The sequence below is a fragment of the Sus scrofa genome, chromosome 6, assembly GCF_000003025.6.
Source record: "Sus scrofa isolate TJ Tabasco breed Duroc chromosome 6, Sscrofa11.1, whole genome shotgun sequence".
In the NCBI taxonomy this organism is placed as follows: Eukaryota; Metazoa; Chordata; class Mammalia; order Artiodactyla; family Suidae; genus Sus; species Sus scrofa.
This window is the reverse complement of record NC_010448.4, coordinates 45,457,715-45,482,377: the sequence shown is the minus strand read 5'-3', so window position 1 is coordinate 45,482,377 and position 24,663 is coordinate 45,457,715. Positions and strand designations below refer to the sequence as shown.

Sequence of the window (24,663 nt, the reverse complement as noted above, 5' to 3'; positions counted from 1 at the left end):
GCACGGGAGACGGCCCGGCGGACGAAGGCCGAAGCCAGGAGGAAGGACTGGCAAGAGCTACTCCAGTCTGCGACGGGTAAACTCGCGCATGTGCATTGGCCTTCGGTCGGCAGAAAGCCATGGCTTCTTTATGCGTAGAGCTTTGGGTTATGTGACGCACTGTATTTCTGGCTCTCGTACCACACTATTCTGTAAACTGGGGAAGCGAAGCCCAGATGTTGGAAGCAATTATTCTAGGATATCAAGAGCTTGAAGCAAGTAATTAATCAAACCTCAGGGCAGAGAACCGAGCGTAAAGCCACTGGGAGCCAGTACTCGAGCGCAGCTCCGCCCCTCTTTTGGCGAAGCTACGAGGTCTGACCCTTCCCGCCACCTGTCGCGCAGCGGGGCAAGCGCGGAAGGCTGGGCGGGCAGCGCGCCGCTATGGAACCGGACGGGACCTACGAGCCAGGCTTCGTGGGTATTCGATTCTGCCAGGAATGGTGAGACACGGCCAGCATGTGTTGGAGGGGAGCAAGTAATGGTCCCAAGACTGACCTTTAACCGCCCCCCCCCCAGCAACAACATGCTTTACCCCAAGGAAGACAAGGAGAACCGCATTCTGCTTTACGCGGTGAGCGCGAGCCTATCCACCCGTTCCTAACGGGGTCCCGCCCTGCTCCCTGTACAGCCCCCCGTGGGGTCTGGTCTAGTTCCCGAACTACCCCCCGAGTGAACCCGACTCTTGTCCTGCCCATCCCCGAGGTGATCCTCGACTACACCCCATGATCCCAACCTCGAGATTCCATCCCCTCCGAGGAAGACCCTGCCCTCCCTTCCAGTCCCATCGGGGATCTCTCCGTAACCCCCTTCCCGCCACACTCTCCCTCCCGCAGTGCCGGAATTGTGATTACCAGCAGGAGGCTGACAACAGCTGCATCTACGTCAACAAAATCACACACGAAGTGGAGTGAGTGGCAGGACGGGAGCTCGGGGCCGGGGTTGTTGGCTCGGGAGGCTTGGTCTAAGCATAGTTATTCTCTTTTCTCTTCCATCAGCGAACTAACCCAGATCATCGCTGACGTGTCCCAGGACCCCACGTTGCCGCGGACTGAAGACCACCCATGCCAAAAGTGAGCATGCAGCCGGTATCGGGGAGGGAGGGTGGCTCGTGCTCACTGGGCAAAGGGAAGAGGGAAGGGTATGGCAGGCTCCGAGTGGCAGACTGTCCCCTCAGGTGCGGCCACAAGGAGGCGGTGTTCTTCCAGTCACACAGTGCCCGGGCCGAGGTGAGTGGCGCCAGAACAAGACTTTCAGGGTAACCTGGACCTGGGCCTTCCTGGGGTGGTGACGCTAATACTGGGGGGACCCTGCCCTTCCTGGCATCCTGAACTGGCCCTTTAGCTGTAGGAAAAGCCCCTGGTCTGTTCTTCTGAAGTGAGGCTCTTCTGGATGGAGTTTCCGTATTGTGCCCTCCCAGACCCTAACCGTCCATCCTTTCTGCCAGGACGCCATGCGCTTGTACTACGTGTGCACGGCCCCACACTGCGGCCACCGCTGGACCGAGTGAACCACCCTCCCCTCGTGTAATAAATGCTGTGTTCTGTGCGTGCATTTCCTGTGTTTATTTGCCTCTCGTGGGTTGGATGCGGGGTGCGCAGCCTCAAGCCGTGCGATGCAGGGCACGGTGCTGCGCATAGGCCTCGGGCCTCGAGCTGGTGAAGCCGCAGTCCTCGCACACATGCAGCTTCTCACGGCGCTCGCGGTAAGCGTAGCTGGCTGGCTGCCCGTGCACCTTGGCAAGATGCGCTTCCAGGGAGCAGCGCTGGGTAAATGCTTTCCCGCAAGCTCCGCAGCGGAATGGCCGGATCCCTGCGCAGATGGGCAGGAGGGAGAGAGGACAGATAGGGGAAGACCTCGGAACCCTCTGCTCTCTGTAAGCATTCCCGAATTCCTACTTCCAGTTCGCCAGCCACCTGCTGCCTCTGCCCAGCGCAAATGTGGGCCAGACACCTGTGTCCCCACCTCCCCTCACGGGGTGTGTTCCTTCCTCTGCAGGAGGACGGAGGCTTCCCCTTGCACCCTTCAGTCTGCGACCTGAATCCCGTCATCAATACCTGTTTTCACTCCATATCCCTCAGTAGCCCCCACCCCTTCCTTGTGGCTGAGAGCTGAAGTGGACCTGGTGGCTGAGTCCCCACCCCACAAACACAAGCACAGCTGGAAACTCCACATTCCATGCACCTCCCTTCATTTTGTCCCTTTTCTTCCCAAACCCTGCCATGGCTCACCAGTGTGAGTCCTCATGTGGCGCTTGAGGTCGAAGGCGTCGTGAAAGCCCTTGCCACAACAGCGGCACACGTGGCGGCGTGCAGGGCTGTGGCACTTGAGGTGCCGGGTCAGCATTCGCTGCAAAGGGAAGGCCTTGGGGCAGAGTGGGCATCCAAGTGTCCCAGGGCCCCTAGGAGCAGCAGTCAGAGTGCCCTGAGAAGGCTGTGGGAGGGACATGGGAGTTAGGACCCTGGCTCCTGCTCTGGAGCAAATGGAGCAGCTGGAGAACCAAGGAGGTCTGGGAAGGCCAGAGACTGCACTAGTGCGTGCAAATGCCACACCCTCCCTCCAAGGCCTTCCCTGACCACCCCACCCCCATCACCCTCACCTTGCTTTATGTTTCTCCATAGCTCATGCCGCCTTCCACAGTGATATGTATTTGTTTCTAATTTTGTTATCTATACCGGAAGCCCCACCACATTATAAGCTTCAGGAAGGAATGAATTTTTGTCTTACTCCTCAACACTTACTGCCTAGAACAGCCCTGACTCCCAATAAAAACTGAAATAATCTCCAGCACATTCACATTTCCTTCTTCCAGTGCGTGCCCTGCTGAGTCTCGCTTCTGAGAGGCCCAACCTCTTCCCCCAACCCCCATCCTGCTCCTGTCACCCTGTCTGATCCTCTGACATAAAGCAAATCACTACCCACATATTGGCTTGAGTCCCGTTCTGTCCCACAGAGCAGAGAATCCCTGGGGGCAGGGGCTGTGGCTGCCCACCCTGGAAAAATGATGCTTGGGATGCAGCCTAAAGTGAGCCCACTACTGAGAAAGGCAAGGCATTCCAGCAGAGAGGACAATGCGGGCAGAGGTCCTGAGGCCAGAGGGTGGGAGTAAGGGGCGGTTAGATTCTCTTGAGGCTGGAGCAGGCAGGGGTAAAATGGAGCAGGGTCTTGTGGGCCAGCTGCAGACTCACCGCTGCCCAAGAGTCCCCAAGGCCAGAAGACTGGTGTGCTGGTTGCCCTCCCTGGCTGCTGAGGTCTGAGGAGAGAAGCCAGATGGTGAGACTTTGTGTCTCCCTTGCCCCTCACCTCCAGGCCCAGTGAGGGGCCCACCTGGGACATAGGTGTCTCCCCGGAGCTGGTCAGGCAGGTGGCCCCAGTCGGGTGGCTGTGGACGTCGACTCCTGACCAGGAAGGCACGGGGCATCACCTCTGGGAATAGCAAGATGGCTCCACACACGGCTGCTTCCTCCACCTGCTGTCAGACCTCAGGCCCAGGATGACTATCCCAGGTGGCGAAGGGAGGGGGAACCACGGAGCCTCATTCTCTCCATGCAAATTCCGTGACAGGCCCAGGGAGCAGACTTAGCTGGCTCCTGTTACCTCTACCTTGGGCCCTGCTATTCCCCCCACTTCTCTGCCAGGATCCCGGGGACATTCTCCAACCTCTAGGGAAGATAAATGCGAGGGGCCCCCGGGAGGTCAAGCAAGGGCAAGACTGGAGCCTAGATGGCTCTTGGGGGTGGGAAGAGGGGAAACAGAGACCCCAGTGGGGCTGAGTGTCTTTCTTCCCCCAGTACCAGCAGGGCCAAGGACCTAAGGGTCTGTTTGCCAAGCAAATCAGTCACCACCGGACATTCAGCAGCCTGCTTGGTTATTCAAATCGCAGCAGCTGTCTGAGGGAGCAGGGGAGGGGTGACTGTGATTGCTTGCTCCAGAGGGTCCAATTGGCAAGATCAAAGTGAGGGTCCAGGCTGTGCATCTTCATGTAGGAAGCTCCAGCTCTCTGATCCTGAGAGACCCAGAGCTGACATTCAGCCAAGAGCACTGTTTAAGTGTTGGGGGCCTTAAAATACTGGTTTGTTGGAGTACTCTTGTGGTGCGGTGGGTTAATGATTTGGTGTCACTGCAGTGGCTCAGGTCGCTGCTGTGGCATGGGTTTGATCCCTGGCCTGCGAACTTTCACATGCTGTGGGTGCGGCATCCTCCCCAGAAAAAAAACAAAAAAACAAACCTAACAAAATACCCTGGTTTGTGAATCAAGTTAGTAACTGCCTGGGTTAGCAGTCCTCCACTCTCCCACAGCCCAAGAACTAAAAGGGGTCCCCTGACAGCCAGGACGCTTACCCAGCCCTCTGGCCAGGCTGCAGTCTAGATTGGTCATTGGCCACTTAGCCAGGGGTTCAGGATTCTCAATATTCCCCATGCAGTTACTTTCTCTCATTGACTCGCCCAACAGTTCTGAGCTCCAACCATTTGGCCATTCAGCTCAGCACTGAAAAGGAAGATATAATTCAGTGCATGGGGTAGACACACCACAACAGCCCGAATGACTGGGGCTATGACAGGAAGCACAAGCAGAGTAACTCAGGCTTCATGGGAAAGAGCCAGGGGGCTCAGGGGACCCAGAAGCTCCTGATTCAGTCTAAGGGTTCACGGATGACTTCTTAGGTGTGATCCCTGAAGGAAGATGTTCCTGGTAAACAGAGGAAGTCTATACAAAGGCTGGGTGGTGAAAGATGCAGTATTTATTCATTTCTTCACATTTCCTGAAAGTCAGTCTTGCTGATGCCGTTTGGGTAGCAAGGCGGGCAGCACTGAGAGTCTGCTGGCCCAGGGCTTTGTCACTTTCTCTCTGCAGGACCTGGGGCAGCAAGTCATGTCTTCTTGAGCCTGTTTCTTTATCTGGAAACTGGACTAATGAGTCTTCCTACTACTGGTTTGTGCTGAAAATCCACGTAGATCTCAGGCGGAGAATGCTAGAAAGTCCTGAAGGCTGGGGTGGCTAGGCAAGCACCTGAGTTTCAATCAGCCCACGTGAAGCCTCTCATCTCCCAGTTATCGGACTGGTGTGTCTGGCCCAGGTCTGACGTGGTGTGCAAGGGCCAGGTGCACTGAAGGAGCCACTTTCTCTCAGGTGCCCAGTTCTCCATGCCCAACACCGTGTCTCTTGGGACAACTGGTTCCCTCCTGAGTTGTTGCTGAACACCCATCGGGGAAGAACTCTGGGGCTAGGTATCTCTACTTGCTCCCCAGGTCCCCTTTCTGTCCTGTCCCTGGGAGGCTGACCTGGATGGGCACCATCATCTGGCACCCGTGCCCTCTGGCTTCCAATAGGGTTAGGGTAATGAGGAGCCCCATGAAAGATGGGGGAGGGGTTCTCCCAACTCCCTCCCTGTGGGGTTTCTGGGAACACAGCTCCGTCGGGGCAGCCTGTGCAGGATGAGCTCTTCTGGGTTCCACTTTGCTCCCTGTGCCCTGTGGCCGGAGGGAGGTGGCACCAGTCCAGGGTACTGTACTGGCCTGAGGTTTCCCTACTCCTTGCCCATTCCTTTGCAACTGATCCCTTTGCTAAACTCTTTGAAATACGGCACACAAACATGCTGCCTCTTCCTGCTAAGCCACTGGCTAATACACATCCATCAGTGGTTTCTTACTTAACCAGTTCATTTGTCCAAGGAAAGTCTGGTTCTTCCAGGGCTGAGGAGATTGGGGCTAGAAGATGGAGAGTGACAGATACACTGGATCCTGTACCAGCCCATCCTTCTTCTGTGCTGAGAACCCAATTTTGTTCTAACAGCAACTTACCCAGGACAAGAGAGATGGCTGGTCCAACTGAATTAAGGCCATCTCCTTTTGTTTGCCTGACACTGCTCTGAAAGGGGAGGCACTAGAAAGGCTTTGCACTTTTTCTGCACTATGCTGGTAGCCACCTACTTTGTGCCTTTGCTCCTGTTTTGGTGAGGGGCGTACTGTTGGGAGCTATGGCAGCCACGTTGCCATTGTGAGGGCCTAAGCTGGAGAGTGTGACTCAGAGGGTAAAACAGAACAGGAATAGAATCACGAATAAATGTCCCTGGGAATTCCCATCATGGCTCAGTGGTTAAGGAATACGACTGGGAACCATGAGGTTTCAGGTTCAATCCCTGGCCTTGCTCAGTGGGTTAAGGACCTGGCGTTGCCATGAGCTGTGGTGTAGGTCACAGACACAGCTGGGATCACGCGTTGCTGTGGCTGTGGTGGAGGCCGGCAGCTGTAGCTCCTATTAGATCCCTAGCCTGGGAACCTCCATATGGCGCAGGAGTAGCCTCAGAAAAGGCAAAAAGACAAAAAAAAAAAAAAAAAAAGAATAAATGTCCCTGTAGCTTGGGGCCCCTTAAGCCAGGCATTTGCTGCCTGGAGTTGAAGACTTAACTGTGATACAGGGTGGGACAAGGGATAAATCCATGAGGGAACAGGCTCAAGGTGGTACTCTGGGCGTCCAGGGGCCTGACACCAAACCCCACCTCAGCGTTAGGCACCCATGGCTGAGCTAGGCAGGGGCAGGGTGAGGGGATCTCCAGTTCACAGGGGTGGCCCGTGGGCCCTGGGCAAGGAGCCTCCTGGCAGAAGTGGCACCTATGAGTCCTGGACCGCCTGGGCTCCCTGAGGCAGAGGAGGGGACCTTGGGAAATAAACAATCCCAGGCATCTTCCCAAACACCATGATCAGGGGTTTTACTTAGGGGGAAAATTTGTATTGTGAATGTGTCTTGGATTTAAATGTGATGAAGCAGGTGTTTTTTATCACGGCTCAGTGGAAACGAATCTGACTAGAATTCATAAGGACGAAGGTTGGATCCCTGGCCTCACTCAGTGGGTCAGTGTTGCTGTGAGCTGTGGTGTAGGCTGGTGGCTACTGCTCCGATTCAACTCCTAGCCTGGGAACCTCCATATGCCGCAGATGTGGCCCTAAAAAGACTAAAATAAAATAGATGAAGCCACAAGGCCTTGCCCAGTAGGACCCCTTCTTCCTCCCCTCTCCCTAAGCTCGCTCCATTTCAGCCTCCTAGTTTCATTGCTGCTCCTCACGTGTCTGTCTGAGTTTGCCATGGGGCCTCCACACTGGTTATTCTTTCCGCCGGATACTTTCTACAAGGCCTGCGCCCTCCATCAAGCCTCAGCTCCAATGTCACCTCACAAAGGCCTTCTCTGACCTTCGACCAGCGCAGGCAATTCCCTCCGAATACCTACACTTAGTTACTTTAATTCCTGTCGTGTTTCCTTCTCTAGAAAACAAATGCCACAAGGGCAGCTGCTTTGCTTGTCCTGTTCCTCATCCCACCCTTCATGCATGACCGTGACAGGTACCTGGGGGCTGCCAGGTCTTTCAGCACCTGCCTGATTGGTTCAGTGTTTACAGGGGCAACAGAGGACCATGTCCTCGTGCTGAAGGGTCTGGCTCTACCACCAGGCAAGCCTGGTTTTGAGGCTCAGCTCTGTGGGACCCTATGTTTCTGGTGGGCCATGATCACCAACGGAGCAGGGAGACACTCCCAGGCAAGCAGGGGTTCAGGCCAAGCAGACCAGTGGTAGGACTGTGCTTGAGGAGAGGGCCCTGCTCCTGCTGGCTTCCTTATTACAGGCTTGGGACAGTGAAGACTTTTGTGGTCACAAGAGGGGCCTTCTTAGCAGACATGCCACGTGGCTAGATGCCTGTTGCCTGGGGAAGCTGGTACCAGTGCTGGGAGCTCACAGGATGCTGAAGCTGGTCACAGTCCTCTGGCTGGGGAAGGAATCACGGGTCTCAGCTGTTGGGTGGCCTGGGCATGCTGCCTGCATGGTCCAGTGGGTAAGCCTGTTTGTCCTTCCTCAATTTCCCCTGCTGCAAATGGCAACAGAAGTCTGGAGCTTGTAGGACCCAGCATGGGCCGGGCCCAGGGACCGTGAGCCAGTGCTGTGGCCATGGGTGGCCAGGGTCTGGCACGTGGTGATTACAGTGGCTCCAATGGATTCTTGGGCATCAGTAGAGGGCAAGGAAGAAGGCTGGCCCCTCCCTAGGGTGCAGGCAGGCACCGGGGCGAGAACCACATGTGATTTCACAACAGCTCAGTGGGCTGGGGACAGGCGACATAGGAGCCAGACACTGGGTAATTGTTACTGCCGTTCCCAAAGTCCTGTGTTCCCCATGACGGAGTCCTGGGACAGCGCCTGGCCCTGGGGCACCTGGGAGTTCCCCCTCTACCTTCTTTCCCTGCAGCCACCTGCAGGGGCTTTGTGGATGCGCCAGGACAGGCACCAGGAACCACTCCCCCAAGCTGTCAGTTTATTTGCTTAAAATACCTATTTCTTCTGAAGCACAGGGCTGGGGTGGAGGGGCTGCCAACCCTCAGTCCCGCTGTGCCTTCCTCCGCACAGCCTGCACCAGCAGCTCTGAGTAGTGTTCCAGCAGGGCATGCAAATCTGGGCTGGCCAAGGGGCACAAAGTAGGTGGGGAGGGGGGACCTGGGCTGGGCAGGGCCTGGGCTGGGGCCCCATCAGTCCCCACCAGCCAGTCGTTGGCCTCTAGTTGGCTGTGGATCCAAAGGAAAGTGGAGGCCAGCTCAGTCTGTGCCTGCTGCTGCTCGGCGCTCACCTCGTCCCTGGAGACCATCTGCAAGGGGGGCCCAGCTTGTTAGGTGCCACCCAGGTCAGGCAAGGCCAGGGAGCCCCTGCAGCCCTTTCCCCTGATCCTGAGGCTTGGCTTACCATGTGGTACAGGTCTAAGGCCTCTTGGAAGGCAGTCTGCAGCCTGTGCACAATGCTCCCCACATTGCTCAGCTCAAGGGGACCTGGGGGCGGGACCCTGGCTGGCACCCTGGGTTGCCCGCAGTGTCCAGGGCAGCGATGGACCGGACTGAGAGCATCTGTGGGTGGAGGGGAGAAAATGAGAAAGATGCCTCTAAAGAGGCCAAGGTCCCAACTGTTGTCTCTCTGCCTGGAACACTCAGTCCCCAAGGCTCCCTTCCTACCCCTCCTGCAGGTCTCTGCTCAAATGCCACCTTCTCCCTGAAGCTTTTCTCATCATCTTAAAACTGACCACTTCGCACACCTGTCTCTCCCTAAACACTTTCTTTCTCTTATTTCTCTCCTTAGCACACATCATATCATAATACAGTTAACGCTTTCCATACAGATTTAGTCTGGGTATCTCCCCCAGGTGAGATGTCAATCCTCTGTATTTTCTTTTTTCTCTTTTTTTTTTATGGTCGCACCTGTGGCATATGGAGTTCCCAGGCTAGGGGTCTAATCGGTGCTACAGCCGCCAGCCTACGCCACAGCCACAGCAATGCCAGATCTGAGCCACATCTGCGACCTATGCCACAGCTCAAGCCAATGGCAGATCCTTGACCCACTGAGCGGGGCCAGGGATCGAACCTGCATCCTCATGGATACTAGTTGGGTTCATTTCCACCAAACCACAGGAAGAACTCCAAACCTCTGTACTCTTGTTTACCACCAAGTCCCATGTCCCCAGGGCCTAGAACAAAGCCCAACACTTATGAGGTGCTCACCAAATATTTATAGAAATGAATGAATGAATGAACAGCACAGTGCCTGTGGTCAGGTCAAGGGCCTGCCTTTGAGGCTAAGCAGCTGTTACATGGGATGAGCCTAAGGGACAATGCCCTGTGCCAAGGGTGGTACTCACCAGGAGCAGACTCCAGGAGGGAGATGATGTTCCCAGGGACCCCGGGCCTGGCCTCTGGAAGCGGGGGGCTGTTGGGGTGGGCAGAGGTATTCAGGGGTTCAGGGGCTAGAAACCTTGGGAGAAAGGTGGAGTTATGGAGCCTTGAGGCGCTCACATTCACAGGGCTAGGAGCCGAGAAGCTGGCCGTTGTGACCATGACATTGGGCTGGATGGCCACAGGTTCCTGGGACCAGACACACATGGCAGAAGGTTCTAGCTGGGGTGGGGGCAGTAAGAGCCTGTCACAGATACTCGAGAGGGTGAGTTTCAGGCTGGCACGGGCCTCATGATTGCCCCGGGAAGGCAGGGCAGGTTCTTGGCCCTCACTGTCAGAGCTGGGTGTCACTGTGGTGGTGATGGCTCGGAGCTCCTGGCCCAGGGAGGACAGCTCCCCCAAGGACGAGGGCCTGCAGGGAGGCCTGGCTAGCTCAGCCAGGACAGGGCCTTTACTGTCCTCAAGGGAAATGCTGCGTGACATCTTGGCCCGGGAACCGGCGGTGGCCTCCACATAGGAGGAGGTGGCAGGGGTGTGAACACCCTGAGCCAGGCCTGGAGTGGGTAGGGCTGTGGGCGTCGGAGGCGTCTTATCTGTGGGTGGCACCGAGGAGGAGGAGACACAGGGCGCTAGGCCTGTGAGGCAGGAGGCTGTGAAGGAAGCAGACGGCTTACTCTCACACCCAGCTGCAGAGCTGATAGACAGGGCCCCCCACTCAGGATGGCTGAAGAGTCTGAGTGGACTCTGTCCATCCCCACCATGGCTCAGCTGGGCACCCAACACCCTGTGCTGAGAAACCCAGGGCTGTTCATCTGGGGAGGCGGACACTCACTCAGTGGGGACCAGGCTTCGAGGGGCTCCTCAGCCTTGCCCGCAGAGAGAACCTGTAAATACAGCCTTGAGGTGAGGACCAGGCCTCCAGGCTGCCAGCCCTACGTCACAGGGAGGCAGCCCCAGCACTCACGTTGGTCCTGCCTGGGGAGGTATAGCCGGTTCCCGCTCTCAGGGGCTCTGCTCTGGGCTGGCTGCCCGCAAGGTCCGTGAGTTTGACCTCTGGGGACTGCATGGGGTGTCGGGGCAGCCGGGTAGGGAAGGTGTGGGTGAACCTGCAGGTAGGAAAATGGGTGGTTGTGGCTGCCCTGGGGGTGCCTGTGGGGACACGGCCCCGCATGTCGGGAGATGCAAAGCTGGAGGGTGGGGGTGGGGGGGCTCCAGTTCACCAGTTCCCACCTGGAGGGCTTCTGGAAGCGAGAGAGGAACTGTGCTGAGATGCTCAGCCGGGGATTGAAGAAGTCATCCTTGGCCTCAGAGGCCTTCAGGTCTCTCAGGGATCCGTGGAAGAGCTCTAGGGCAAGACGCCGAGGGAATCCTCAGAATCCCCCCACCATCCAGCCCTGGGCCCAGACAGACCCACAGACCAGCAGACAGATCCTCGGAAACCACCATCAACAGGCAATACACACACTTCAGATGCAAATGGAACAGATAGAGGAAACCAGGCAGCTCAGTCTCTAGGTAAACCTTACGCCCTCCCACCACCCTGGCCAGCCCCGGCAGGGAGAGCCCTACCCCAAGACACCCCCACTGGGCCCAGCCCTGGATGGCCCACCCAGGCAGGGTCGGAGCGGGACAGGGCCTACCCTCAGCAGGGGCATCAGTAAGCGTCTCGAAGTGGTGGCGGAGGAACTTCTCCTGCTCAGGGGTCTGGGGCAGGGAGCCGTTGGAGAGGCCTGGCACCTCGGGCCGGGCCAATTCTTCCGTGGCACCTGGGCATCCTGGGGTGAAGTGGGGGTGGGGGGTGGGCAGGGGAGTGCCGTCAACACCATGAGTCATGGCAGACGCTCTGACAAAGCCACCAGGCCGCTTCGCAATGCAGACAGCAGCCTCGCCCATCACACACCCTACTGCCACCAGGCGGAGAAGGACGGCCAATGGCTCTGTCTTGGAGGGGAGGAAGTTGGGGCTCAGGGCCCAAGGGCAGGGCTGACCTGAGTCTGCCGGTGGTTACAAACCATGACCGGCCGGCCCCCAGCCAGGCCCATGTCCTCACTCCGTTCCCTGCGTCTGGCTCCCGCTTACCTGGTGCCGGGGGCACCGCCACGTCAAATGGAGGGTCTGGGTCTGGCCGTGGAGGGGAGTGGACGGCGGTGAAACTGCACTCTAAGTCGGCCTCTGACTCCCCTGAGTCTGCAGGAGGCGGGGTGGGGCTGGTCAGGAACCCAAAGCGGGACGCCGACTGGCTGGGGCAGGTACGGGCCTCCAGTTCTGAGGGCTTCAGTCCCCTCATCTGGAGAAGGGAGTGACAATACCTGCCCCCCTATTTTTATGGCCCAACAAGGCTACACTTCCAGGAAGGTGCAGAGCTGGCTCCCACTGGTGGCCAGTTGGGCTCCAAAAGCCTTGGGTGACAGCAGGGACCATGTCTGTCTCTGTGACAGACTCGAGCTTCAGGAAGACTGAGTCAAGGTCACCATCAGTGCTCGAAAGGGGCCATAGGGTCTCTGCCTGGCATTCACTCACCCTCAGGGGGGTTCAGGTCCTTGGAGGTGATGGAAGGGACCCGGAGGTAGAAGTCATCTTGCTGGTCCCCAGGCGCCCCCTCTCCCTCCTCAGCGCAGGGCTTGCTGCAGTGCCAGTGGGGGAGGTGGTGAGGAAAGGATAACATACTAGTTAGTAAACTGCTACCTCCGCCCAGAACCCCTAGGCAGCTGCACCTGCTCCTACCCGAAATACGGCCTCGCCTCCTCCTGCCTCCTCCAAAGGCTCCCTCCCTCTCCTCCTGGAACCAGGGAAACAGGCTGCAGCAGAGGCCATCCTGGCCTCACCCCTCCACCTCCCTGCCAGGGGCTCACTGGGAGAGCAGAGAGCAGTTCTTCTAGGGTGGGCCCACCCTACTGGCTGAAGCTTCCTCTCTCCAACAAGGGCTCCCCTCAATGCAAAGGACACCCACCTGTCTGTCCCTGTGATTGTCACCTCTGACTCCAGGGAGCAGAGGAGCTCACTGACCTCAGAAGACTCCCTCTGTGGGGGCGTTAAGGAAGGATGCCTACAGCCATCTTCTTGGGGACTCTCTGACTATGGGTGAAGAAGGCACAGTCATCAGAGGCGGCTGTGACAACCAGCGAGAAGCTGCTAGGTGTTCCACCAACACCAACAGCGACAGTGGCTTGGACCCCGGCCAACACGAGCTCACTCTGTGCTGCCTCCGCATTATCATCGGCCCATTTGCAGATAAGAAACAGGTACGGCTCCAACCTTTAAGTGTATTCACATGAAGTTCAAGAACAGGCAAACCAACCCATGGTGAGAGAGCTGAGAATGTGGACTGCCTCAGTGGGGTTACTGACTGGAAGGGGTATAGGGGGGTCTTCGGAGAAGTAGAAAAGGCTTCATGCTTTGACTTGGGTGGTGTACACAGGTAACGATTCATCAAACTGTATACTTATGATTTGTGTGCACCTAACGAACCGTATGTATATGATGCCACATAAGAAAACCTATATAAGATTAAGAAATAATTAATCTTATATAGGAAAAGAATAGAATAAGAGCCAAAGTTGTGTCAGCACCTCTAAAGGGCCCAGACCCTGTCTTTAGCACCGGATTCCTGTAAAAGCCCTCTGAGAGTTTTTTTAAATGACTGCTTTTTGTTTTCTGTTTTTGTTTGTTTGGGGTTTTTGACCCCACTGTGGTCAGGAATCAAAGTCACACCACAGCAGCAACCCGAGCCTCTGCAGTGACAACACTGGACCCTTAACCCTCTGTGCCCCAAAGGAACTCCCATGACCCTTTTTATTTTATTATTATTATTATTATTTGTCTTCTGTCTTTTTAGGGCCGCATATGGAGGTTCCTAAGCTAGGGATTGAATTGGAGCTACAGCTGTTGACCTATACCACAGCCGCAGCAACGCAGGATCCAAGCCACGTCTGCGACCTACACCACAGCTCGTGACAATGCCGGACCCATAACCCACTGAGCAAGGCCAGGGATCGAACCCGCAACCTCATGGTTCCTAGTCAGCTTAATTTCCGCTGTGCCATGAGGGGAACTCCCCCCATGACCCCCTTTTATTTTCTGGCTGCACCTGTGGCATATGGAAGTTCCTGGGCCAGGGACTGAATCCGACCCACAGTGGTGAACAATGCCATAGCTGTAGCAATGCCGTATGCTTAACCCACTGCACTGAGCTGGGGATAGAATCCTCAACTCTGCAATGACCCAAGCGACGGCAGTTGGATTCTTAACCCATTGTGCTACAGCAGGAACTCCCCAATAGCCATTTTTTGAAATGATCTGTTTTTGAAATCTGAAATTTTTCTGGGTCATTTTTTTTTTTTTCCCAAATGATCATATTTTTGAAAATAAAAGCCCGTAATGGCATGCCTTGCTGCAAGTTACAGAGCCAGGAAGGGGTAAGGACCAGGGCTCCACCTGCTCAAATGCCCCCCACTCAGGCCTAGACCTGCACCACCCCCACCCCCACCCACCCAAGCTCTTAATTCCCGAGTGACCGCCTCCCTGATTCCTGGTCTCTGGGAAGTTTCACTGTACATCAGTCCAGGGGCTCACTCTCCTGCCCTCCACCATCTCATGTAACCTCTCTCACCCCTGGAGGGGGCAGTCAGCCTTATTTTCAAAATGAGAGAGCCAAGACCCCAGGTCCTGGGCAGGCAGTCATGGTGCAGGGGCTGCAGGCCGGGCTGGGGCAGGCAGTCTGTACCTGGCTCAGCAGGCCCGCCAGTCTCTGCGACTCCACCGTATCCAGAATGGAATCCTCCAGGCTCTCGGGCTTCATGGGGGTAAAGTAGCAATCCAGGTCCCGGGCGTCCAGGATGGTTTTGAGAGGCTCCTGGTCAGCCCGCTCTGCCCAGCGGCCGTGTGGCTGGTAGCTGCGCTTGGCATGGAAGGCTGAGCCGTCTGCCACATCGTCGTCTCCGAGCTGCGGGGGACAGGGGACGGTCAGGCAGCTAGCCGAGCGCTCACCAACTCCAGTGGGGCCTAGGGACACTGCATGGACCCTCATCCAGCCTCTTGGCTTTAGATGCCTCTCAGAAACAACTTCCAGATACAAGGATCGACCTCCAGGCTGCACTTTGCCCTTAAACTCCAGAAGTGCACACACAACTGTTCTACATGGCCCCGTGGATGCTGAGGGACCTTTCAGAGGGAACAAGCTGAAGACAACGATTGCCCTTCCCTGCAAACCTACTCCTCCCAAAGCCTTCCCTGACCTAGTGAGTCTTTCCGGCTGCTCCAGTCCCAAACTTGAGGCCCTCTGTCATTCCTTATCCTGTCCCCCATGCTCCACACTGTATTTCTTCTGCTCTGCCATCCAAACACTTGCAAGATATGACTCCTCCCCTCCCATGGCCCCCTACTCTGGTCCTGCCCACCACTGCCTCTTATCAAGACTTGTTTGAGAAACAGCAGAGGTTGGGTGCTTGAGAACTCAGGCTCTGGAGCCAGCCTTCTAGCTAATTCCTAGCTCTGTGACCTTGGATGAGGTACTTAACCTCTCTGGGCCTCAGTTCCCTATCTGTGAATAAGAGCGGATATGAAAAGGCCATGTATGGATGAGGATTAAATAATATATATAAAGGACTCAATAGAACCAGAGTAAGCCACAGTGTAAGCCAACACTTAGAGTCAGTGTCTGTGAGCATTTGTTGGATATAATTCCAACTGTAACATGCACTGATAAGAAGTTTGGGGGCCCAAGAGAGTACAGCCAGATGCCCTGACCTGGCCTGCAGGGCAGGGGATGATGGCAGGGAGGGCTTCCCTGAGGAGCTGACATTTAGGCTTTGATTTGAGGGCTGACATTGTTCCTGAAATGAACCCTTCAACCTGGAACTTGCTGCCAACCTCCAACCCACCAGCTCCTAGCCTGCCCCTCCCTCAAGTCAGCGACCACTCATTCAGCCCTAACTTAATCCTAGTCCCTCACTTCCCCTCACACCCAACGGTTTGGCTCCACCTTCCAAATCCATCTAGAATCCAACCACTTCTCTCCCCTTATCCAGCCTCCAACCTCTCTTTCCTGGATTGTCACAGCAGTCCCCTCCCTGGTTCCCCTCTTGCCCTCAGGGTTGGTTTCCCACAGGTGGCCACACCTGAGTTAGAACGTGGACTTGCTCAGCTCAGAGCCCTCCCTCCTGTCCACCCGCTCAGCGCCACAGGGGGAAGCTAGGTGGAGAAGGACCCGAGGGTGTCGAGGGAATGCATCAAGCCCACACGGTCCCTCACGGCCAGCCCACTGCCTCTCGGAACCCTTCCCCTGCTCCTCTGCCCTCATTCGCCCGAACCCAGGCACCTGGGCTTCCCCGCACTTCCTTGAACTTGCTAAGCACCATCCATCCTGTCCCCCAGCCTGCACCCCTGCAGACTGGTCTTCTTTCCCAGAATCTGCATTTCTCACTTGCTTCAGTCCGGCTCGAATATGATCTTCCCAGTGAAGCCTTTTCTTTTTACCCTAAAACGGTCACTCTCCCTTCCCTAGCGCTTGTTTTCCTTCTCAGCTTTCTTTCTTCCATAGCACTGATTATCGGTTTCCAAAATACTCAATACTCTGCAATTTACCCAATTTACCCCCCCCTTTTTTTTAAGGGCCACACCTGCAGGACATGGAGGTTCCCAGGCTAGGGGTCGAATGGGAACTGTAGCTGCCAGCCTACGCCACAGCCACAGCAACGCCAGATCTGAGCCGCATCTGCGACCTACACCACAGCTCACAGCAATGCTGGATCCCTAACTCACTGAGTGAGGCCAGGGATGGAACCCACGTCCTCATGGATACTAATCAGGTTCGTTACTGCTGAACCACAAAGGGAACTTCTACAATTTACCTGTTTGATGTGGATATTGTCCATCTCCCACACCAGAAAAAGAGCCTGGGAAGGCAGAGATTTCCTCTGCCTTGCTGACTGCAGTGTCTAAGAGCCAGAGCAAAGCCAGTACAGGGCTGATGCTCAGTACATATGTGTTGCATGAACGAAGGACTGTCTGTGCTGAGATTGGAAGGATGACAGGGGTTCTCCAGGGAAAGGAGAGATGCAGACGGGGAAAAGGGCTCCCAAAAGAACAAGGAGAACAGGGGAGGGCACCCCTCCTTTGCCAGCCCCTAGGAGTCCCACTCTCTGGGCAGACTCACCAGCCGCTTTGCCCAGAGTGGCAGCTTGCCGTTGGTCAGCAGGCACCGAGGATCTGGAGAGATGCATAAAATCCATGAAAAGAGAATAAACAACCCAAAAGACAATGGGCAACATAAACAGGCAGTCCTCCAAAGAGACAATACAGGAAACAACAAACATCCAAAGCCAGTTAAGCTCACGAATTGTCAAGGAAACACAACTGTAAGCAATAGAATATGCTTTACCCACAAGACTGACCAAAAGTAAAATGCTTCAAACTATGGGATGTTTGAAATGGCAAAGTGTGGGGGCGGGGACAGAGGGCTTAACACTGACTGCTAGATAGGTAGTAACTGGATTTGGAAGGCCCCCAGGGTCTCTTTTAAAATAGAAAGTGTCCTGGCTGACCCCAGGACCAGCACAGCCCATCTTCATGTGCCTCCGTCCTGGAGAAACACCCCACACATGGCCAAGGAGGAGGCTTCATTCACCACGTTGTCACAGTAGGAAACACCCAAATGCCCACCCGGAGTACAAAACACCCTACTCCACTGTTGGTTAAAAGAGGGAGGCCTCTGCTTTGTTTCCACCATCCAACAGGTCAAAAAGATAGTTCTGAGAGGAAAAAGATACTGAAAGATATGCAGTATAATACAGTTTGTGGACATAAATAATTCCTATGGATATGCAATACGTATATTCATGTTCAGGAAAAAGCCTATTAGAATTCACACCAAACTCATACAAGTGGCCCCCTTGGCGAGGATATTTAGACACGAGGGTGGTGACAAAGCAAATGGGCTTACTCTGTTCCCAGTCTCACACTGCTGTTACCCATCAGCCATCCCGTCGGCCCCCATCTGTTCCCTCCTTGCGGGCAAGTCCACCACCCTCACTGAGAGCACCCAGTGCCAGTCACTGCTGCCAGCCTCCCTCACAACTGAGTAATCAGGGCCAATGGGACCTGCGAGAAGCCTGCAGGGGCTTCTAGGGAAGAGTCTCCTCTCTAAAGGAGATTCCAGGAGGGAGTGCCTCTGATGCCTGCAACTTCTTGCACCCATGATGCAACCAGCCTCCTTGCACCCATGAGGGCCTAAGCCAAGGCGATATGCAGAGGGGCAGAAATGTATTATTGAGGGCCTGACCTCTCATAAAGCCGCTGAGCTAGGACTCTTCCTTCTGCCTGAACAAGAGAACCTGTTCTGTCTTCTGATTAACATCACCCTGTTTTGGAGTTCCTATCATGGCACAGTGGTTAAAGAATCCCACCAGGAACCAAGAGGTTGCGGGTTCAATCCCTGGCCTTGCTCAGTGGGTTAAGGATCCAGCGTTGCTGTGAGCTGTGGTGTAGGTCGCAGATGTAGCTCGGATCCCAGGTTGCTATGGCTCTGGTGTAGGCTAGCACCTACAGCTCCGATTCGACCCCTAGCCTGGGAACCTCCATATGCCGCAGGAAGTGGCCCTAGAAAAGGCAAAAAGACAAAAAAACAAACAAACAAACAAACAAAAAAACCAGAATAAAACAAAACAAAACAAAATATCATCCTGTTTTCCCCCTGGGACACCTCCTTACATCCACCCCAGGCCTTTGGTCAGGTGGTTCAAGTGGAGCTGACTAAAGCCTCTGCCCTCAGGGATGACCCTATGACTCAGGCCTGGCCCATCAGTGCCTGGCTCAGAAATGGGCACGTGACTTATAGCAGGAATGTGAGTCATGAACGCAGGATTTTGCTTGAGCTATTGGGAAAGAGGTGCTCTCCTCTCTACAGAGAGTTAAAACCTTGAGCTACTGGGGGATACTCTGCCCTTGTACAGGGAGAGTCTGCCTGAGAGCAAAGTCAACATAGAGAAAAGCAGAGCCAGAGGTGGAAAAATATCTATTTCTCAACATCACCTGACTACCTGGATCCAGCTATGCCTGAACCAATACTTCCAAATTTTCATTTACAAGAACCAATAAATTCTCTTTCCAGCTTAAGTCCATGAGAGTCTAGTTGCTATCACACTGAGAGTCCTGACTGATGGGAGTATCAAGCTTCAAGATGTGCCAGGCTCTGAAAACAAATCGCAGGCCAAAACCCAGCAATGATCCCTCCACTGAGAGTTCAAAATAGGGCCCCTTTCCCAACCTGAATCCAAGCTCTCTTTGGATGGCGTCTTCAGCAGCTCTTCAGGTTCACACTCTTCCTCCAGCTCATCCTCTGTCTGTTCTCCAGGGCTTAGAGAGATCTCGCTGGGCATGGATGTGCACGTTTCCTGCCTGAAGCCAGCAATGAGGACAACAGGGAGGGAAGTATAGGTAAATGGGGTGGGAGAGGGGACCTGCCTTGAGCTGGGCCCCGGGCTACGGTCCATATGAATATACTCTTAGCTTTTGATCAAGATGGTACTGGGAGGGCTCCCCTGCCACCTCCCCCGCCCCCGCTAGAAACATACTGCAAAATAAAATGAGATGTAACAAAGCCTGGGCCAAAAAAATAAGACAAACTCTTCAAGGGTCACAGCAATGGAATGGAAAGCAATGCAGACAGCGGGCCATGAGTCCTGAGTTGCTGGGTTCTGCTGTGGGGAGCAGGGTTAGCAATGAGATTTCAGCTCTAAGAGCCAAAGAACTACCCACTCCCTTGGTGCCTTGATCTGCATTCCCTCCGAGACTACAGACCAGGAGGCCCATGTCAGGCCTGGTCTCCTCAGGGAGGCAACGGCAAAGCCTCAGGACAGAAAGGAGTTCCCTTGTGGATTAAGGATCCGGTGTTGCAGCAGCTCAGGTGACTGCTGTGGCGTGGGTTCCATCTCTGGCCAGGGAACTTTCACATGCTGCAGCCCACCCCGCTCCGCCCCGCCAAAAAAAGAGAGAGAAGGAGAGGCAAGCACAGCTCTAGAGGCAGGAGAGAGGAAAATTCAAAACCTCCCACTCAAACTGAGACCTCCAAACCCAAATCAGAACAGGAATTCACTACAAATAATATTGGTCTTGAAACATAAAGACTTAAGAAATACTGGAGTTCCCGTTGTGGCGCAGTGGAAACAAATCTGACTAGGAACCATAACGTTTCGGGTTTGATCCCTGGCCTTGCTCAATGGGTTAAGGATCCAGCGTTGCTGAGAGCTGTGGTGTAGTTCACAGATGCGGCTTGGATCCCACGTTGCTGTGGCTGTGGCGTAGGCTGGCGGCTATGGCTCAGGCTGGCGGCTATGGCTCAGATTGGACCCCTCGCCTGGGAATCTCCATATGCTGCGGGTGTGGCCCTAGTGAGACAAAAAGACAAAAAAAAAGTTCAAGAAACTCAAAGACATAACTGAAGAAATAACTTTCAAGATTAAGAAGACATCCTGGCTCCACTGGACCCTTTCTTGACCTCTTCCCTCCCCACCTGGGCTAAGCTGGGGGTCTCCTCTGGTCCCCACAGCCCCTGGGGCTTCCCCACCAGAGTGCTCTGGGGATCTCCAAGCACTTTTGCTTTCCCACTTCAAACCCTTCTCATATGTAATACTGTAACTCTGTATTCAAATTCCATCTCCCCATTAGGCCTCGCATGCACAAAAGGCCCAGCTCAGGGCTGTCTGAGCCACAGCTGTGTCCTGCCTCACTCCTCACGGGGTCCAAGGCAGGAAGACATTCCTCCAGTGAATGGACCCACAGGGGATGGATAGGTGGCCAGGACCTGGGGTCTCTGCTCCACTTCCCGTCCTTCGTGTTCTGCTGCGGCTGCTCCCGTTGGTCGATCTCCAGTAAGTGCTGCTTCATGCAGTTGGTGATCTCCGGGCCCAGGTGCCAGATGAACACACAGCTACAGAGGCCAAGGAGAGACGTGGAAGAGGGAGGAACAGGAAATGCAGAAACCATCTGACCCTGAGGCCACCTGGGTCACCACAGCCAGGACCCTATTCCTCAGTCCCTGCCCCCCATCAGCATAGTGCAAGGGCTCAGGTCCAAGTCAGGTCTCCACCTGAAGACCCAAGGAAGGGGGCTGTGACGAAGGACCATAGTAAATCAAAGAGTGACAACAAAAGGGACTTCCTCGTGCTAAAAAGGGTACCAACCATGTGCTAAGGAACTTATATATGTCATCTCATTTGACTCTCACCATACAATTTTCGAGGCAGAGGGGAGTGGCCTCTCTTACAGAGGCTCAGAGAGGGGAAATGATCTGCTCAGGGTCACAAGTAAGTGGCAGATCTGGGATCTCAACTCAGGGCTGGTGCACTGTCCAGGGAGTAGGCTGGAACGCTCAGAGGGCCCTCTGCCCAGGCAGGCTTTGGGCAAGGTGGCCCGGGTCTGAGCCCTTGACAGGGAGGGCCCACCACTCCCAGGAGGAGGCCAGGCCAGCAGCAGCCTCCAGGCCTTTCCCACCTGTCTCCAGAAACTGTGATCAAGTGACGACAATCATAGGTGAACTTCATGCCCGTGATGATTTCTGCAAGCAGAGCAGAGAGGCTTGCGCTGGCCCTCTGAGCCAGAAGGCTGTGTGGCGACAAGTGGGGAGGTGTCCCAAGCAGGGAGGCACACCCACCTGAATGGCCAAACATCTTGGCAACGCACTCGCCTGAGTAAAAGTCAATCACGGAGATGCTTTTGTCAGAGCAGCTTGTGGCCAGGAAGGTGCCTGAAGGGTCCACATGGACCTGCCAAGAAGAGGATCCACGTGACCCCTGGGCGGTCTCCTCCTTCCCAGGGGCCTGGGAAGCAACCTCAGGGCCCCACTCAGTGGCCCCCTCTGCTGGGCACCTGGTACATGGACTTGTCCCAGGTAACCTTCACCACATACACCTCCCCCTCCACAGGCGAAACGACCAGCCATGGCAATGGTACTAACGGCAACCAGGCTCCGTGCTGAGCACTGTACGTGTGTGAACCTATTTCCTCCACAGAACTCTCTGATAGAGGCTTCTTTGCATTTTACAGATGATGAAACAGGTTGAGAATAGATGACATTTGCCCAAGGTCACAGGCAGCCTGAGGCAGAGCTGTTAAGAGGGTCTGACCCTGAAGCCTAAACTCCTTGTCCAGAGGCCCCTAAGAAGGCTCCCACCTCGTCCTGGATGACACAGGCAGGGAGCAAGGCTGGAGAGGGACCCCAGGTCTCTCGGATTCTTCCCACACCCCGCTCTACTGACACTCAAGATGGAAACCACTTAAATGGCTCCGCTTGGGGCAGGGTTCAGTAAATAAAGGTAGAGCAATCAGGGCTGGCTCCCCGCATCCTTGGTCAGCCAGGCCTTAGTGGATACTGGCCAGGGTGTGATCTACGGATCAGGTGCCAAGGAGGACGCAAGTCTCAGGCGGCCTAGCAGGGGAGAAGACAGAGAGGGGGGCCTTGTGTGTGGCTGTGTGTGCGGCTTTCACCCGGGAGCCCCAGTTTCTTACCTTCAACAGGGACCCTTCATCTCCCTGGGAGCCCTTGTAGCACTTCTTCTGCTTCCCGTTCACGGTGTTGTAGACTCTAGGAAGGTGGGGGGCATAAGTGACTAACCTGGCCCTGCCCACTCACCCTCTCCTGTCCTCTGGATCCAGCCTTACCTGCTCCCTCCTTTCCCCTGGAAGTCCCCATTCCTCCTATCCCCCATCTAATGTCTGGGCTGAAACCCCATGCCGGGGAATGTGACCTCATCCCAGGCTGGGTCACAGAGGCTATGTACTGGGTGTCCCTTGAGTTCATGTCTGCCTCCCCGTCCATAGCAAGCTGAGGGCCTGGCATCCAGTTCGAATGAGCAAATGAAGGTGGTGGAGAAGCTCTCTGCACATGCTCATTCCTCCCCATCCTCCCGGGCTAAGCTCAGCCGTCCCTTCCAACAGGCCCTTTCCACAAGCTCCTGTTGTCCCAGCTCTGGTCACTCTGTGCTGTCACAGTCTGGGGAGGTTCTCTCTCTTCCACTCCACATGACTTTCCCACTGTCCCTTCTAGACAGCTGCTCAGGAAACAAGGGTGAGTGAATAAGTCTACGAGCCACATCAGCACCTCTCAGTCACCCCACACAGGCTCCTGAGAGCCAGGGGAACCCTCGGCTGACCTGGGTGAGCCCAGCTCCTAAGAAACACCCACACGGTCCCTCCACCCCACCCTGCTTCAGGGACCAGATAAGCAGGAGGAAAGCAAGCAGCCCATGAGAAGACAGGCCCAACTAGGCCCCTACAGGCCCCGCTCAGAAACCAGCCCAGGCCAAGCCAACTCAGAAGCCAGGACTGCCCTCACCTGACGTTGCGGTCCTGGCAGGCCACGGCCACATACTTCTGGGTAATGTCAATGTCCATGTCATACAGGGTGGTCTTCTCTGCCACGTGGTGGGTACGGACGAAGTGCAGTCCATCCGAGGCCTGGCAGGGCAGGCAGGGCCTTCAGAGGACGCCCCTGACAAGCCCCCTACCCCAAGGAGGCCACCCCACGCTACCTGCTGGGCACTGCGGAAGTAGATGCTCTTGTCGGCACCACAGCTGATCATCTGGATGTCTCTGCTGCCTGGAGGAAGGAGCAGTGTACTAGGCAGGGCTGGGCCACCGCTGGGCTGCAGATCCTAGCTAGGGAAACTACCGCAAGGGAACTCTGCTGGGGGTCAGAGGGGGCTTCGTGGAAGAGGTGAGGTGAGTGCTGGGGTTCGTGGAAGAGGTGCGGTGAGTGGTAGAGCCGTGTGTGTGTGTGGGGACACAGGGAGCAGTGGGCTGCAGGCCTCTGCAGAGCAACAGCAGGTAGGGAAGCAGAGGCCAGGACGCAGCAGGGGCACCATGTTTCATGTGGGATTTGGAGAGGTGACTTGGGTTGCAGCATGGAGGTGGGACTGAACAGAAGAGAGGAGACAGGCAGACCTCTGGGAGGCTCACACTATCAAGAACAATCAGAATATCCACACATTCCTCGGTCCAGGGCCTGCACTGCCTGCGCCTCCCCTTCCTGTCACCAGCCACTGCGTTGCACAAATGGGAACCCAGGGGCTCAGCGTCACACAGTCCTTGTCCCAGGGTGCAGCGTCAGGACCGGGCCAGGGCTGAACCCAGGCAAGCTCTGGTTAAACACTGCTCTGTAGCCAGGCTTCCTCTCTGAGCCTCAGCTTCCAGCCTGTTTAACGAGCCTCCTTCACCGTGGAGCGGCGTGAAGCTCTAGGGACAATGGTTGCCACCTGGTAAGCACTACTGGCGTGGCGTTGCTTTTATCCTTCTTTCTTTATAAAATAACAATAATCACAGCACAAATACCTCAGAGAGTTGTAGTGAGAATGAAAAGACAGAACACACTGCTCCTTCATGACAGGACTTTTGAAGAGCGTCCGGGCCTGACATGCAAGTTAAGGTGTTGCTCAGGCAGGAGTTAGCAGATCACGGAAGGGGGTGTGTGTTGGGGGCTGGAGGGAGGGGGACTGGGACCCAGGAGGGACCCAGAGAGGGCCTGCAAGTCACTGGTAATGTTTTGCTTCTTTACCCAGGGTGGTGAGTCCAAGTATTTAGCAATACTGGGACCAGGACCAATCAGAACAGTTGCTGGCTGTAAACAATGCGTGTCTGGCATGGTTCAAACCTACCAGCTATGACCCTTGATGTGGACACTCACTGAAGGAGTCTGTGAACTAGTAACAGGTTTTCTGTGTATTTTTGGATGTGTATTTCACTGACTCATTTTTTTAGCTAGGTAGCTCCAGACAGTTTCTGACTGGCTGGAGCCCAGTTTCTATGAACTATCAACGTTTTGAGGACAAGGCCCAGGCGAGCCAGCCCAGTCGGAGCAGGGTTCACAGGAGTTTGCTTTAGGATGCGCCTCCTCAGCCTGGCTGGGACTTTACCAGAGGCCCACACCTTCTGAAGGT

General features: G+C 55.4%; 3 protein-coding genes across 8 annotated transcripts in view; 1 reads left to right on the top strand and 2 right to left on the bottom strand.

The window, feature by feature from the left end:
• Positions 60-1,593, top strand: POLR2I (RNA polymerase II subunit I). 2 transcript variants are annotated; one of them, NM_001205404.1, is made up of 6 exons: positions 60-482; positions 559-613; positions 876-949; positions 1,038-1,112; positions 1,217-1,268; positions 1,487-1,593. In NM_001205404.1, the coding sequence occupies exons 1-6, from the start codon at positions 424-426 to the stop codon at positions 1,547-1,549; spliced, it is 378 nt and encodes a 125-aa protein (NP_001192333.1). In that variant the 5' UTR covers positions 60-423; the 3' UTR covers positions 1,550-1,593. The 2 variants fall into 2 exon arrangements, with proteins under 2 accessions (NP_001192333.1, NP_001192335.1); NM_001205406.1 differs by having other exon boundaries at positions 415-613.
• On the bottom strand, positions 1,556-5,117 carry OVOL3 (ovo like zinc finger 3). The gene is made up of 4 exons (XM_005664527.3): positions 3,367-5,117; positions 3,228-3,292; positions 2,271-2,472; positions 1,556-1,851 (listed from the first exon to the last, which is right to left on the bottom strand). Exons 1-4 carry the CDS (start codon positions 3,458-3,460, stop codon positions 1,643-1,645), a joined length of 570 nt encoding a protein of 189 aa, XP_005664584.1. The 5' UTR covers positions 3,461-5,117; the 3' UTR covers positions 1,556-1,642.
• WDR62 (WD repeat domain 62) overlaps positions 4,759-24,663 on the bottom strand; it is a 58,654-nt gene continuing 38,749 nt past the window's right edge. For 3 of the 5 annotated variants that reach the window (XM_021093223.1, XM_021093225.1, XM_005664499.3), the window contains 19 exons: positions 23,260-23,327; positions 23,064-23,185; positions 22,238-22,313; positions 21,384-21,495; positions 21,224-21,287; positions 20,535-20,660; positions 18,999-19,129; positions 16,890-16,942; positions 14,460-14,678; positions 12,687-12,811; positions 12,257-12,360; positions 11,816-11,923; positions 11,377-11,511; positions 10,967-11,081; positions 10,701-10,842; positions 10,569-10,620; positions 9,703-10,386; positions 8,760-8,917; positions 4,759-8,664 (listed from right to left, as the gene is read on the bottom strand). In XM_021093223.1, the coding sequence (XP_020948882.1) occupies positions 8,401-8,664; positions 8,760-8,917; positions 9,703-10,386; positions 10,569-10,620; positions 10,701-10,842; positions 10,967-11,081; positions 11,377-11,511; positions 11,816-11,923; positions 12,257-12,360; positions 12,687-12,811; positions 14,460-14,678; positions 16,890-16,942; positions 18,999-19,129; positions 20,535-20,660; positions 21,224-21,287; positions 21,384-21,495; positions 22,238-22,313; positions 23,064-23,185; positions 23,260-23,327 (2,858 nt within the window). In that variant the 3' untranslated portion in view covers positions 4,759-8,400. 5 annotated transcript variants of the gene reach the window in all.

Bases quoted from the DNA above. Each gene is read 5' to 3' on its own strand.
- POLR2I (NM_001205404.1), top strand. From the start codon at position 424: ATGGAACCGGACGGGACCTACGAGCCAGGCTTCGTGGGTATTCGATTC. The intron at 614-875 runs GTGAGCGCGAGC...TCCCTCCCGCAG, and splicing joins ACCGCATTCTGCTTTACGCG to TGCCGGAATTGTGATTACCA. The intron at 950-1,037 runs GTGAGTGGCAGG...CTCTTCCATCAG, and splicing joins AAAATCACACACGAAGTGGA to CGAACTAACCCAGATCATCG.
- OVOL3 (XM_005664527.3), bottom strand. From the start codon at position 3,460: ATGCCCCGTGCCTTCCTGGTCAGGAGTCGACGTCCACAGCCACCCGAC. The intron at 3,293-3,366 runs GTGGGCCCCTCA...TTCTCTCCTCAG, and splicing joins GGGAGACACCTATGTCCCAG to ACCTCAGCAGCCAGGGAGGG. The intron at 1,852-2,270 runs GTGAGCCATGGC...CCATCTGCGCAG, and splicing joins CCACATGAGGACTCACACTG to GGATCCGGCCATTCCGCTGC.